The 15099-nt window shown below is 46.0% G+C and overlaps 1 protein-coding gene across 5 annotated transcripts in view; it reads left to right on the forward strand.

Moving 5' to 3' along the window:
- Nucleotides 1–14389, forward strand: part of BRD9 (bromodomain containing 9) — a 28449-nt gene extending 14060 nt beyond the window's left edge. For 3 of the 5 annotated variants that reach the window (XM_090276264.1, XM_090276265.1, XM_090276266.1), the window contains exons 12-16: nt 3842–3953; nt 6973–7011; nt 9928–10027; nt 12703–12870; nt 14038–14389. In XM_090276264.1, the coding sequence (XP_090132390.1) occupies nt 3842–3953; nt 6973–7011; nt 9928–10027; nt 12703–12870; nt 14038–14138 (520 nt within the window). In that variant the 3' untranslated portion in view covers nt 14139–14389. Of the gene's footprint in view, nt 1–3841; nt 3954–6972; nt 7012–8226; nt 8272–9060; nt 9076–9927; nt 10028–12702; nt 12871–14037 lie in introns of those variants that run through there. The other 2 variants (XM_090276267.1, XM_090276268.1) reach the window with 2 other exon arrangements.
- The last annotated feature ends 710 nt before the right edge of the window (nt 14390–15099 follow it).

Genomic DNA, 15099 nt, shown 5'->3' on the forward strand with positions numbered 1-15099 from the left:
CAGTCCCTCAAACCTCATCCCATCTGGCAGCCATCAAAATGTCCTCTGTATCTATGAGTCTGTTTCTATTCTGCTTATTCATTTGTTTTTTAGATTCAGTTGTTGATAGGTATGTATTTATTGTTATTTTATTGTTCATTTTTTAATCTTTTCTTTCTTCTTTTAATCTTAAAGAAGACCCTTTAACATTTCGTGTAATAGTGGTTTGGCATTGATGAACTCCTTTCGCTTTTCCTTGTCTGGAGCTCTTTATATGCCCTTTGATTCTAACCAATAGCTTTGCTGGGTAGTGTAACCTTGGCTGTAGGTCCCTGCTTTTCATCACTTTGAATATTTCTTGCCAGTCCCCTCTGGCCTGCAAAGTTTCTTTTGAGAAAACAGCTGACAGTCTTATGGGAGCTCCCTTGTAGGTAACTGTTTTTCTCTTGCTGTTTTTATGATTTTCTCTTTGTCTTTAACCTTTTGCATTTTAATTATGGTGCATCTTGATGTGGGCCTTTTTGGGTTCCTTTTGTTTGGGATTTTGTGCTTCCTAGACTTGTGTATTTCCTTTACCAGGTTAGGGAAGTTTTCTGTCATCATTTTTTCACATAGGTTTTCAATATCTTGCTCTCTCTCCTTCTGGCACCCCACATGATAAGAATGTTGGTATCATTGAAGTTGTTTCAGAGGCTCCTTATACTATCCTCATTTTTTAAAGTTCTTTTTTCTTTTTGCTGTTCTGATTGGATGATTTTTGCTTCCTTATGTTCCAAATTGCTGTTTTGATTCTTAGCTTCATCTACTCCACTGTCGATTCCCTGTAAATTACTCATTACAGTTAGTGTATCTTTCATTGCTGACTGGTTCTTCTTTATGGTTTCCATGTTTTTTTTTTATGCTGTTGAAGTTCTCTCCAAGTTCATCTACAATTTCCCTAAGTTCACCTTATAACGATTGTTTTGAACTTTGTGTCTTGTATATTGCTTGTCTCCATTTTTTTTAGTTCTTTCTCTGGAGTTTTGTTCTTTTCTTTCATTTGGGACATATTTCTTTATCTTCTCATTTCAGCAACCTCTCTGTGTTTGTTTCTCTGTATTAGAGCTGCTCCATCTCCCGGACTTGGTAGAGTGGCCTAATGTGGTAGGTATCCTATGGGGTCCAGTGGCACAGCCTCCCTGTTCACTCTAGCTGGATTCTCCACCCCTTCCCCTGACTCCTGCCCCTGGCTCTGTTCACTCCTATTGTAGTTGAGCCTTGATTGCTGTTTGCATGTCAATGGGAGAGGGATGTACCCCCAAGCCAGTCGGCTTTAAGGATTGGCTGTGACGACCATGGAGGTTCAGCTGTGCAGGGGCCAACCCCATAGAGCAGGACTTACTTAAGTGGGGCTCTGGTGCCCACTGAATCTGCCCCTTGAGTGTGTTGCTTGTGGATGTGGTGCTTCTGTGTGGTCTGATGCTGTTCACCAGGTACACTGGCTGTGGTGCCTTCTAAGAGGTGCATGCCAAGCTCTGCCACCATCTGTGTTCTGTCTGGGCTGTGTTCTGTAGGTGGTTGCTCCTTGTGCTGGGCTTGAAGTGCCCAGGAGAGGCCAAGCTGTGAACCAAAGCTGACTGCCACTATTGCAGGGCCTGGGGGCATGCCAAACCCAGATGCTACTTGTTTGAGAGATTTTAAGAAAATCTGAAGCATAAGCCAAGACAGGCCATTCATAATGGAAAACCATTGGAAACAGCTTGGGTTAGCCCCCAAGTAGATGAAGTGGGGTCTCAGAGAAACAGCAGGGTGGGGCAAACAGTGATAGCCAGGTCAATGAAGACTCAGATTTGGTGCCTGCCTGCCAGTTCTGTGGGCGAAGAGCTCAGAAAAAGAACTCTTGCCTCTACCAACACTTCTATCTAGAAGAAAGCTGCCCCTCTAACTCTCACCCTGACGCTAGACAGTTTAGTTCCTCTCTGTATGTCCTTTGTGCCTATCGAGCTGCTACCCCAGTGCTGGAACTCAGAGTGCATCTGAGTAGGTCCATGCACAGGCCATTTAAGAGGAACTTTTGGGACTCCAGAAACCCTTAGTTTCTCACAGCCACAATCCCTGCTGGTTTTTACAGTCAAAACTTATGGGCACTTCTCTTCCTAGCACTGGAACACTGGGCTGGGAGGCCTGGTATGAGCTGGTTTCCCTTACTCCTCAGGGGTGGCATCCTGGAGCCAATATTTCCCTCCCTATTTTTATCCAGCACATGTGGGTGTGGGACCAGACCATTCTGCATCTCCACCCCTCCTACCAGTCTTGATGTTGCTGCTGCTTTCTATCTTTACTTGTAGGAGTTCCAGTCAGCTAGATTTCAGGTGATGTTGAATGATGATTTTTCTGTAGTTTGGTTGTATTTTTTATGTGGTTTGTGGGAGGCTGCAGCACTGCATTTACCTCTTCCACCATCTTGATAGGAAGCTGTGAATGTTGGGCTGTATGGGGCTTTGAAATAACTATGTTTTGCAAAGATTGAAGTATGAAAACACAAGCAACCAACTTGTCCTAAATGTTTTTGTGTGTATTTGTTTTCTGTGGCAAAGTAGAAGTGGGTCACTCTTTCTAGAATTTTAGTAATTTTCTATGGGGAAACTAACTCAGTTTTGCTAGCCTCTAAGAAATTGAATCTTTCCATGTTAGAGCTTTGTTCTGAAAAGAAACAATATATGAAAAAAATTTTTTTAATCAGCCTTTAATATACTAAATGAATATCTAGCCCAGGTTTTTAGTGAGATTGCACACAAAAAAAGAAAACTGAGGAGGAAATTTCTTACAAGAGAGGATGGTGTCACAAGTTGGTGACCCTCCCCTTTACTCCTATTTACCTGGCAGTGTGCTCACAGTTCTTCAGGTATGCCAGTCACCTTTTGTTCAGGTATCACCTTGTTTGTAGCTGGACCACACTTGCCTTCCCCAAGTGCATGCTCCTGAAACACATCCAGATTCTGTGGGCCATACATTGAAAGTCACAGCACACAGAGCAGTACACAAAGGGAGGCAGACAGGTCTGGGCCTCCAGGGTCTTTTCCTACTGGACTACCCATGCCACCTTCCCCAGACACTTTGTCCTGAGGCACTTCCAGACCATGCTGTGAGTGTTCTGCCTAGTCCCTGTTCTTTCTCAGCTGTCAGGGTGGTGGTTTATCATAAAATGTCCCTGGTAGAGACTCGGGTGGTGCTGCTTCCAGACCAGCAGCCCTCCTCACTCTGTGCGAACGTCTTTGGGGTCTGGAAAGCCCTTTTGAGCCTTTGCCTAGTTTTGATGCTAGGACCATGGGTTTTCCATTCTCTGCCTCCTTTTAAATTTTTTGATTAGTTTTATTTTGGTTTTTAAAGCATTCTGTATGGCCCAAAAATCGAGGTGAAACTAAGGTGTCCATGGGGAGCCTGGCTCCCACAACTGCTCCCTCCCCTCCTCATTAGGTAGCCATTCACACTGTGCATCTCTCCCCAGTCTACTTCTATTTTTAAACCCAGAGCAGAAACGAATGTGCTTCTTTTCCAAAGTTAGCACAGGTCATCCTGTCATCCCATACATGTGTGTATACACTGTTCCTCACCTTGCTTTTTTTAAAAAATTTTTTCTTGAGATTTTTTAACCTTTTTGGGTCATGGACCATTTTGAGGATCTGATGAAGTTTTTTGGTCCACTCCCCAAATTACCACATATGGAAGGTTCACAGCTCTCAGAACCTCATGCAGGAGCGGCTGAGGTGTGCTGATGTCACAGGCTTCTGTGCTCAGAACCGCTGTCATTGGTGGCAGTGGAGTCTGGAAGATGAGAGCACATAGTGTTTGTGTCAACATGTTCTCTCCCGGCCCTTTCCAGCCTGCAGGAGTTCGTGAAGGATGCTGGGAGCTACAGCAAGAGAATAGTGGATGACCTCCTGGACCAGATCACAGGTGGAGACCACTCACGGATGCTCTTCCAGCTGAGGCAGGTGGGCTGCACTGTGGTGCCATTCCTATAAATGGGCCCATCCAAATGGCTGTTTTTTCAGGGAAGAATGTGCTGCTTTTAGGTCATTGCTAAATAGTTCTTTCCTCACTGACATTGTCTTTTTTTTTACTTTTACTTCGACCCTCAGTTGTCTTTAGAAGAAACTTTTAAAATTCCTCTCTGTTTGCCTCATTTTCACTCTTGACAACTTTGTGCATACTCAAATGTCTTTCATCTGTCTTTTTCCTTTGTTCTGAAGAATTTTATTATGGTATAGGTGTGGTGACAGTGGATTTGCTTAGCTTTTCTTTGTCTGAGAAAAGTCTTTTTTACCGTCGTTTTTGAAATTCATTTTCCTTGGGTATGGAAGCAGTAGGTTGATGTTTTTTCCCCCTCTACTTTAAAGGATACCTAACTTGCACTCTTTTTGTGTATGCAGTTATTTTTATCTTTCTTTTCCATTTGTAATGTGTCTGTTTTGGTCAAAATCAAGGATTGACAAACTGGCCCATGAGCCTAATGATTTTTTACAACATTTTTTCATAGGTTGTTAAAAAAAAATGCTACAGACCACATATGTGGCCCACAAAATCTCAAATACAGGGGTGGGCAAAAGTAGGTATACAGTTGTAAGTATGCAAAACACAGTTTATTCTTGTATTATTTATTGTATTATTCATTTCTATTATTTCCCCATGAACAACTTTGAACCTACTTTTGCCAACCCTGTATTTGCTCTCTCACCTTTCAGAGAAAAAGTTTGCTGACCTCTGCTCTAGATGCTTTTAATTTTTAATCTTTGTAATTGATTTTTAGCAATTTATTTTTAACGCGACCTAGTGTGCTTTTCTTTGCCCACACCCTTATTTTATCTTTACTGTGACTTTGACATGTGTATTAGATGTCTTGATATATTCCACATATTACTAAAGCCCTTTTTTTTTTTTTTAAAGACTCCCCCCACCCTTTCAGTTTGAGTAGTTTCTGTTACCGTGATTTTGGTAATCTTATGCCATGCCTAAATTTGTTAATCTCAGCTAGTGAATTTTTTACTTAAGATACCATGTTGTCCATCTCTAGAGTTCCATTTAGTTCTTTTTTTGCATCATTCATTCTCATATTTTGTTCATGTTTTCCTTTAAATCTTTGAATATGTTCATGATATTTGTTATGACTGTTTTTAAAGTCCTTTTCCACTAATTTTATCATTTCTATCAGTCTGGATCTGTCTCTTGGCAGATTTTCCTTTGGTTTGTAGGCCATGATTTGCTGCTTTGCTGTGTGGTTGGATGTTGGGCTTCCACTGCTGCGAGTCCATAGACTGTGCCAGTACAGCAGCCACTGGCCACAGGTGGCTATTGGGAAACTTGAATATGTGGGTCTGAATTTAGTTATGGTGAAAATGTGAGCTACAAACTAGAATTTTAAAGACCAGTACAAAAAAAGAAGCATGCAATATGCCAATAATTATTTTATTTGGGTTACATGTTAGAATAAAAATATTTTTAATAGATTAAAGAAACTACATTAAGACTGAGTGCATGTTAAGGTTAATTTTAACGTGGCTACTAGAAAATTTAAAGTCAGGTATAAGCTTATGTTATATTTGTTGGACAAGGCTGGTCTGGATTTTACCTTCTTACTTTAAAGAATGTTTATGTTCATTTTGGCAGAGAGATCACTTCTGAATCACCCAGTCCTCTTAAACTTGTTTTTAAGCTTTGTTAGGATTCAACTAGGCAACCTTTCTTCTAGTATTAATTTGGCTTAAATACTAAGGAGTGGCCCTTTCAGGGTCTCTTCTGGTGGCCCTAGTTTCAGTGAGGTGTCTGCTTTGGCTGGGTGGAGTTTAGACGTGCCTCACCCTGCATGCCTAGCTCTATTGCATTTCTTTTGTACCTGCACTGGTTAGTGTCGGCCCGGCTCAGGGTCTCTCCCAGATTTCTGGAGCTCTTTCTCTGATCAGTGCGCTCCTCTCCAGACTGCCCTGCCAAGCTGTGATCTGTGCAGTACCCAGGATCTGGGTGCCATTCTTTGCGTTGTGGGCTGAAAGTTTCCTTGTGGCGCTGCCTCTGGGCACAGCATCCACAGCATGTGTCTGTATGCTGTGCGCTGGTTACAGCAAGATACCCTGAAATGTGTTGGTACCTCAGTTTCCTTTCTAGGTTCCAGTGTGATTGATCACTTGCTGACGGAATTTGCATTGCAGGGTTGTATAATTTCAAGTGTGCCACAGCATTAAATAATACTAAAATGTATACATTAAAAGAAGCTGAAATGAGAAGACAGACATTAAAATATGGCAATACTTTTCTGCTTAGAACTCGGTGAAAATCATAACACAGATGAATCTCAGAAATGTTATTTTGAGCAAAAAGTCCCAGCTACAAACGTGTGCAAACTGAATGGTTACTTTTTGGTTACATACGCAGAACGAGGGTATTTTAAGGTAATCTCCTACCAGATTATAGAACAGTAGCTCAGTGCAGCATTCAGGCTGTAGTCACACAGTAGTGGTCAAGCATGAGTCCTCTTCCAGGCACTGTGCAGGCCGAGGAGAGGGGCGCATGTTCCCATAGCTCTGCCCATTCAAGGGCAGAGGTAACCATTAGGCATCCTGTTCGTATTGGGATTTGAGCTGGTCTCAGGCAGATCTTCCAGGTTAAACCACAAGGCCTGGTATTTTCCTGAGCTTTCCTAGAGTCCCAGGATACAAAATTTGGCTTTTTTTCCTACAGAAACAAGGTTGGGTGTCCTCTCACACCTTCATCTCTGTCTTGCCCATGGTGCTCTCATGGACACTTGGCCCATTGGAAATCGTGGCTGGTGCTGAATGAATCAGGTCCTCCATAGTGGAGTTGTCAGTCTACATTGCCAGCTGCACAGGAGCATTGAGGCCCAGCTCTGATTCACGAGCCCAGGAATACTGAATAAGCCATCACGTGTGTCCATGATGTGGATGATTTGCCCTATATACAATCATTTGGAAAACTTGATTTGTTGTCTATTTTACTTTGCAGCGGAGAAATGTCCCTTTGAAGCCCCCAGATGAAATAAAGGTGAGTTCCATGGACATGTAAATAAAAACATAATTATTAGGGTTCCTAGAAACTATTAAGTTTCTGATGAATATGATTGAGTAGTAGTCTCTTTCCACCCCCTGATTTTTAATGGCTCAGGGTGAGGGATATAAAGCCACAATACATTCCTCCAAATCTAGACTCAGGAATTCAAAGGTGCCAGACAGGGTGGGCTTGCTCTGGGCTCCGCAGGACAGGCAGCAAATGTAGTCTCTGCAGTGGGTTCTTCCTGTCCTGCTGAAAGACAGGCACACCAACAGGCAAGTGCCATGTGCCATCAGTTGGGTACATGTGTACTGTATACTTGTGAGTGAGATGAGCTTGGCAAATGTAAGTCATGGGGGCCTCACCAGCGCCTAATGGAGTTGGTCTTTGAGAAAACTCTTTGTTGTGGTCCAGCTAAGGTCCTCTCCGCCCCCTTTCCTGTCCCTTGGAAATAACTTGGAGCACACTTGGAGCAGAGATGCCAGGACACTGGGCAAAGTGTTGGGGCCTGGGCCACTGTTGTTACTTGTCCTTGGTGGTCAGAGGGCTCAGCTGGGTCTGGAGGATCAAGTGCCAGGCAGGTGGGGCTTGCTGAGTGACAGACTGGAGAAGGTGTCATGGTGTGTCCCAGGAGGTGTGCTCCCTGGTGCATCTGGGTACATGAGGCAGCCAGAGTTCTGCTTAGAGACTGCACTGTGGCGTAGAGTGCAAGCCCCACACTCATCTTCAAAAACCTGGACATACTGCAAGCTGCCTTGAGCTGGGAGTCTGGCACACATTTCTGCAGTGCTGCTAGGCCTTCACAGGGTCAGCTCTGGGGCAGGTGTGGGCAATTTTCAGAAGGGGCCTCCTGTTAGTTATACTGTCCCTTGTGCTGAACGCCTGCTCCCCGCCCCTCTCTTTGACCCTGTGGTGGCTGTGCCTGTCTCTGTGGTCAGCTCCAGTATGTGCTTTCCTGTCTGTGTGTGATGTGCAGCCTGGTGTTGACAGGTAGTGAGGCATCCACCTTTGCTCACCTCATTGTGTCATGCTCGTGCCCCTCATGGCGTCTATGGCAACTTGCTGCTGTCCCCACTCAGGACTCCTAGACATTTTTGTAAACACATTGTTCACTTTTGCTTTAGGACTAACTTTTTAACACCCTCAAAGGCACAAACTTTAATGAAAACCTTTTCAATGTTATCTTAGAATGTTAATCTTCACACTTAGCTTGCAGGAGTGACCGGTGAAAACAGCAAGAGCAGTTCCCTGTAGGTGAGCGCTGGAGCAGTCTGGCCTTGGGAAGGCTCTTTGGTATGCGTGGTGGTGTGTGCATTTGTGCATGGGAAGGGACCTTGCTCTGGTGTGGTCTCTTAAGGAAATTTGTGCTGCTAGATGCCCTTCTACTAGTGGAATAAGGTATGAGCTGACCAGTTTTTTTCAGGATGTCTTAATAAGCTCCACATTTCCTCATGCTTTAGGATCATCAGGTAAACCTGTACCATCCTGGAAAGACACAAGCTTTGGGATGATGATCCCCTCATGAGTGAGGACTTTGGTGCTGAGCACTGGGTGGGGTAACTAACAGTTCTAAGCCTCAGTCTATGGTTAGGAGGCAGATAGTAATGGTGGGGTTGTTGTAGGAATTCATAGTTAAACTCGACCCTTGAGGCCCGGCCCATTACCAGGCTCTATAAACATGAGTTCATGATGGCCTAAATTGTTACTATGACAGTTCCTCTTGGGAGAGATTACTTATCAAAGCAGACAGAAGTAGGTTTTATGAAAGCCAAGTGAAGGAAGCAAATTTACAGATCACGATGGCCAAGAAAGCCCCATAGCAGATGGTTCACACCAAGGCTAGGACAACCAGATATGAGAGTGTTCACACGGGTCAAGACGGTCTGGCCACAGAGGGTTCACGCCAAAGCTAGGACAACCCCACAAGCATGGGGAACATGGGCCTAGTGTCCCCTTGTTCGGTAGCAGGAACATTGGCTTCTTCCAGTCACTGGGTTCCTATGACTTGCTGGACGGAGGTGGACACCTCTCCCTACCATGCAGGCTGGCAGGGACCCTGTCTGAGTCCCGGGAGAGGGCTGAAGGTGGAGTTGGGGGCATATGAAAAGTTTCCGCACACGCCAGGCCCAGGAACCCTCAGCATCTCTCAGGTAGAGCTTTTGTTTCTTAACTGTTTGGTGAAGAAATGATGTCACTCTAGACTGTCATTGGTGGGGGGAGGATATTGTCATTTTGACACTAAATTTTCATTAGTGACTTAGGATTCAGCACCATGTAACAGTATGTGATTTGGCAGAATTTCGACGGCCTTAAAATATTAGAGATAGCCCTTCAAATATATACTTAAAATAATAGCTCTATGTTAATTCTAAATTCTAATATTCTGATAGCAAATTGGATGGAAGAAAATGTGTGTGTATGGTGGGGTAGAGTATTTCAGAGAAGCCTGGGCCAGCCATTTCTGAAATGATGTAGACAGAAGGGGGAATTGACAGAAGACTTCTAGAGACCAGATGTACCCACTGAGGGCCAGGAGAGCGGGGGTGGCTGCAGTCTGCACCCTCAGGAGGCTCACCGAGAGAAGGAAAGAGCACACTCTCGTTTGGAATCTGCTGCATTACTTAAATGAAGCCCATGAAAAATAGCTGTGGGCTCTTTAGGTGCTCTGTGCCTACCTGATGCACAGTCCCCAGAGAGCCAACAGCCTTCATGTGTCTGGCATTGTTATCTAGGTAGTGGCTCATTCATGAGCTCATACCTGGTGTTCCCTGGGCTGTTGACAATGGGCTGGATGCACCTTGGTCTTGCCCACTTTTTGGGACTGGACATGACAGAGCCGGTCCGTCCTACCACTGATGTTCACTGCCTACTTAGTAGTGTCTTCCCTTTTTTGTTTTCTGTCCTCCACAGGCTGGGGACTCCCTAGGAGATGGCGGCTCTGTGCTGGATTTCATGGCAGTGAAGTCATATTCTGACGTCTCTCTGGATATCTCCATGCTGAGCTCTCTGGGTAGGGTGCACTGGGCACATGCCTGCCTTGTAACACGGCAGCTGGATCAGCTGAAAGGAAGTGGCCTGTAGTGCTGCATTTCCACTCAGCCTGAGGGGTAGTCCCTGGGAGCACAGGGCTGGTACACTGCTACTTGTCCTTGCTCCCCGGAGGATGGCCTAGCCTAGTGAGGGGCCATAGGTGAGGGCCCTGCTGTCTTCAGAATCACCTTCAGATGGCTCCAGATAGGGCTTGCCTGGATCTTCTTCCTGACTTCTGGGTCCTTCCATTCTGTTGGTTGGTTCAGGCACCTGCCCCAGCCTACTGATAGTGCATTAATGGGCTTGCATGTGCCCACCAGGCCATTCCCTCGTGGACTGCTAACCACCACCACCACCACCACCCCACCCCCCGCGTGAAATACCCTGTGCATCTCACACAGCATTTGATGTTTTGAAATCTTCTCTGCCATCTCAGCTTCCTGTTGACTAGTGGTGTTTGTGGTTCATGTTCTTCCCTTTTACTTTGGATACCCTGGGAGTAACTTTCCTCAGAGAACATATGGCAACGTTTGGAGACGTCTTTGGTTGTCACAATTGGGGTGTGGTCCTTCTGGCATCATAGAGAGGCCAGAGATGCTGCTAAACCTTCTGAAACATAGGATAGTCCCCGCAAAGAGTAACCCAGCCCTAGTGTCTGTAGTGCCTTATGTTAAAAGTGGGTTTCACCCTGTCCAGTGTGGCTCAGTTGGTTGGCACGTTATCCTGTAAGCCAAAAGGTCATAGGTTCGATTCCCAGTCAAAGCACATGCCTAGGTTGTGGATTTGGTCCCCAGTCAGGGTGCATATGGGAGGTAACAGATTGATGTTTCTCTCCTTCTCTTACTCCCTTCCTTCCCCTGTCTAAAATCAGTAAAGCATGTCCTCAGGTGGGGATTAAAGAAAAATAACATAGCTTTCATCAAGCCATTTTAAGAGCATAAAGTCTTGCTTTGTCATCCATCCTGATAGCCTCTGTCTTTTGGTTAGGGTGTGTTGAGACCATTTGTGTTTAAAGCAATTACTGATGTGGTTGGATTAATGTCTACCATATTCCTAGCTTTTTTTTCATTTTCCCAATATTTGAGGGTCCCCAAGACCACCCCCAGGTTTGGTGATTCCCTGGGACTTAGCATGGTTGGCCTCACAGAAAGGATGCTGACCAGATTTCCCAAAGGAAAAAGGCACATCGGGTATTTCTGGAGACCAGGTGCAGCTTCCCGAGCTCTCTCCCCATGTGTCCTATAGGATGTGCCTAATCCCTTGCTGGGGAGAGACCCAAATTCCAGGCTTCCAGAAGGAAAGCAGGGGTTCAGCATAAATCATAGCATTGCGCAGATGGTTTAGGAGCAGAGAGCCCCTCCTGTCATTGAGGCGGTGGGAGCCTTCTTGAAATCTTTGTTCAGTACGGCTAGCAGTCTAGAGCTGCTATGATAGCATTTTTCTACACACCAGTTACTCTTTTTTTCCTCTGATTGTATCTTAAGATTTTCTCCATATTACTGGTTTTCAGTATTTTGGTTGTAATGTGCCTTGTTTGCTTTTCTTTAGGTTTATTCTTCCTGGGTTTTGTTCAGCTGTTTGATACTGGGGGTTTAGAGATTTTATCAATTATAGGAAGTTAGGCTATAACTCTGACTCTGCCCATTGTTTGTTGAGTCTGTGTTTTGGGCTGTCCCACACTGCGTCAGGGGCACTGGTGGTCTTGTCTGCTGTGCTGACCACCATTGTCCTTCCTGGGGTTTCTCTTTCCATCCAGCTCCATTGCGCTTTTCAGCAGCAGCACCCCTTTCTGACCGCAGTGTCATGGTTTCTCTGCCTTCTTTAACACATGGAGTGTGCATCCAGTTGTTTTTAATACCTGTCTGCTCATTCCCACTCCTCTTCATGATGTTCCTCCTTCGTGGAGCTCTTTTTTCTTAATTTATTGCCTGCCTGGTGGTTTATTGGAGGCCAGACTGCAGTTACACTGTTGGGTGCTAGATGTGGTCACACGCATTTGAACTGTAGTGGACCTTGCTCCAGCAGGCTGTTGGGCAGCTTGGAGCTGTCGGACCCTGGCCAGGTGTTGCTTTGAGGCAATCTCAGGGTGGGCACAGAGCCACAGTGTAGGGTGAATATGGTCCCACCCACAGGCTGCATCTTTCCACGTGTTTGGGACAGGTTGTCACATACGTATGTGAGCTCTTGAACTCCCTGGCAGGGCACAGGGCAGTGCTTGGCCAAGATTAGAGAGCTCGCCCAGCAGCCTGTCTTCTCCAGCTCTTAGCCCATTCACTGCCCAGCACTGCCGGTGCGTGCCCTGGCTAAAGCCTGTGCCCAATCTTCTTGTCTGCAGGCCTCTTGTTTTTCTGGTTGTTTATGACAGGAATGCATGACCTCTGTCCATAAAGTGGCTCAGATTGACATGGTGCCTGGTTTCTTGCCAGGCACATTGTCCCTCCCTTTATTTTCCACCTCCTGCTCGCTCCCGCTGTATCACCCTCTTCTCCAAGCTTGCTTGTGCTCACCTAGCTTGACTTACGAGGGGTTGTTGTCCTGAGCGTGCACAGTGACAAGTGAGAGATCGCAGTTGCAGACCAGAAGTGCTAACACACCGTGCGTTATGGGTGAGCCAGCTGACCTGGGCCAATGTCTCATCATCCTGTGTTTGCACAGGGAAAGTGAAGAAGGAGCTAGACCATGATGACAGCCATCTGAACTTGGACGAGACGACAAAGCTCTTACAGGATCTGCATGAGGCTCAGGCAGAGCGCGGGGGCTCCCGGCCGTCATCCAACCTCAGCTCCCTGTCTAACACCTCGGACAGGGATCAGCACCACCTGGGTAAGGTGGCTCCTGGCCTGATCTCTGCCCCAATCTTCCACCATCAGTCTGGGAAGAGAGTAGGAGCACTGATTGTCAAGGAAGGCGAGGAGGTTGGAGGGCAGTGGACATTGAGTCCAGGCCCGCGGGACGACAGCCCCTTGGAGCTTGAGCAGGCCTCCCTGGTCATGGTGCTGCACTAAAGTGAAGTGTTTGAGTGGAGTTTAGTTAGTGTTATGAATTCGTGGCCTTGGCCATGAGGTGCTGGCAGTCTGTATCAGGAGGAGTCCCAGGCAACCACTTAATAAGCGGCAGAATGAGGCCAAGGCTGCCGACTCTTACAGCCATACAGAGTGAGAAGTCGGGAATGTTTATATCTTTCTGCTGTTTCTCTTTTTAGTCCCAAAACAGTGTGTTGACAAGTCTGTTCCTCCAGGATCCTTATTTAGGGAGAGCATGTGACCTTCCTTGGCCAGGGGGCTCCTCAGTTTAATGAGTGTCATGGCCCTGCTAGCTAGGAAGGGACCACACATTTGCCTCATGGCTCCTTGAATGTGTCTGTGCTACTGTTTTAGTTCCCAGGTACAAATATTGAATTATTCTTTCAGAGAATAATTGGTTGTAGGGTGGGGTTGGGGGATAATCAGCTATAGAAGTTTGGTGAAAGCTGTTTGGATAAGGACCAGTATTTTCAGTCCTATTAACTTTGTGATAAACAACGCATGAAGTAGGTTCTAGGTAGCCCTGATCAGCTCCAGATCTGAGAACTCCAACATCCTGGTAGGCTCTCAAGGTGACACTAGATCCTACTTGGGGGACTAGGGTTTGTCGGAGGGACTCCTGGCCAAGGAGTCTTTGTTCCTACAGAAGCAGCAGGTGTCCTATGTGGAGGGTCAGGGCCAACCTTCTACAGGGTCTCTACAGCCATATCTGTGAAAAGTGGCCTCCACCCTGTCCCTAGGAGTAATAAAGAGTGGTCTGTACCCTTGGAGGGATGAAAGGGTGGCTTGGACCCTGGGAGTGGTAAGGGTGGGGGCCCATACCCCAGGGGGGACAAGGAGGGTAGCCTGAACCCTAGGAGCCATTCCTCTGGCTGAGTCCTGGGCTTTGCTAATAGCAGTCACACAGACACACAATTTTGGCCATGTGTACAGATCTATTGAAATGTCTTGTCTTTCCCAACTGCAGGAAGCCCTTCTCGCCTCAGTGTCGGTGAGCAGCCAGAGGTGACCCATGACCCATATGAATTTCTTCAGTCTCCAGAACCTACAGCTTCTACAAAGAGCTAGCCTTATAGATAGTCTTGGGTTTTTAAAAAGTTTTTATTTGCATGTAGAGTTTTTGTCGTGAGACGAAGACTTTCATGTCCCCTTGGGCATGCAGGAAGCAGCCTGGGGAGGTGGTGAGTTGTCTCTGATATCATGTTGGCTGCACGTAGATACCATGTTTCTGTAGATAGCCCTGTGAACCCTGAATAGTGGGAATCCTGTATAAAGGGTGTGTGACTAGATCATATAAAGCTGGTATGGTCTGTCTCTGAGCTTCGTGGTGTCGGTAAAGCCTTTCTCTAGTGTGGAGCCATCTGTTCTGCCCCGTGCCCTCCACAAGTGACCCTTGGGAAGCAGACGTGGTAGTGTGTCCATGTTCTGTTGGGGATCCTGTATGTTCATGCCCACCAGTCCCCCACATTCCCACATTTCTGAGGCCAGTCATAGTGGGGGTGGGTGGGGGGGGGGACGGGTTACACAGGAACACATGGGGTCATGCACCCTCCTGGCCCTGGACAGGCAAGGGGTTGAGTGCAGCTTCCCTGTTCTCTCTTTAATTCATGTGCCTAAGAAAGGAACACATTCCGCTAGAAGTCTTAGAGGTCAACTGCCCTACCATTTAACATGAAATGTGTCCATATGAAATGTGTTTTATTCTGGATATGTTTACTGGATGCCTATTTATATTGGCAAAATGTAAATATAGATCTTAATAAAAAAAATACAAAGAGATATAATTGCATAGAATTATTTACAGCACTGCTAGGTGTCCAGTTTTGAGTGACTTTTCAGTAAAAATTCTTTGTCACATGAAGTTGACAGTGTTCGTTCTTCTTGCCATCTCCTCAGCATCTAGCCTGGTTCTTGCCCCCACCCCACCCCCAAGTGATGTCTGGGGTCACACCCATTTCTACACAACTTTCTGCTCTGTTTCCTTATTGTGAAATATGCAATCAGAGTCGATTACCTCCCAGGGTGGGGG

The sequence above is a fragment of the Furipterus horrens genome, unplaced genomic scaffold (assembly GCF_987537825.1).
Source record: "Furipterus horrens unplaced genomic scaffold, mFurHor1.1.pri manual_scaffold_5, whole genome shotgun sequence".
Classification (NCBI taxonomy): domain Eukaryota; kingdom Metazoa; phylum Chordata; class Mammalia; order Chiroptera; family Furipteridae; genus Furipterus; species Furipterus horrens.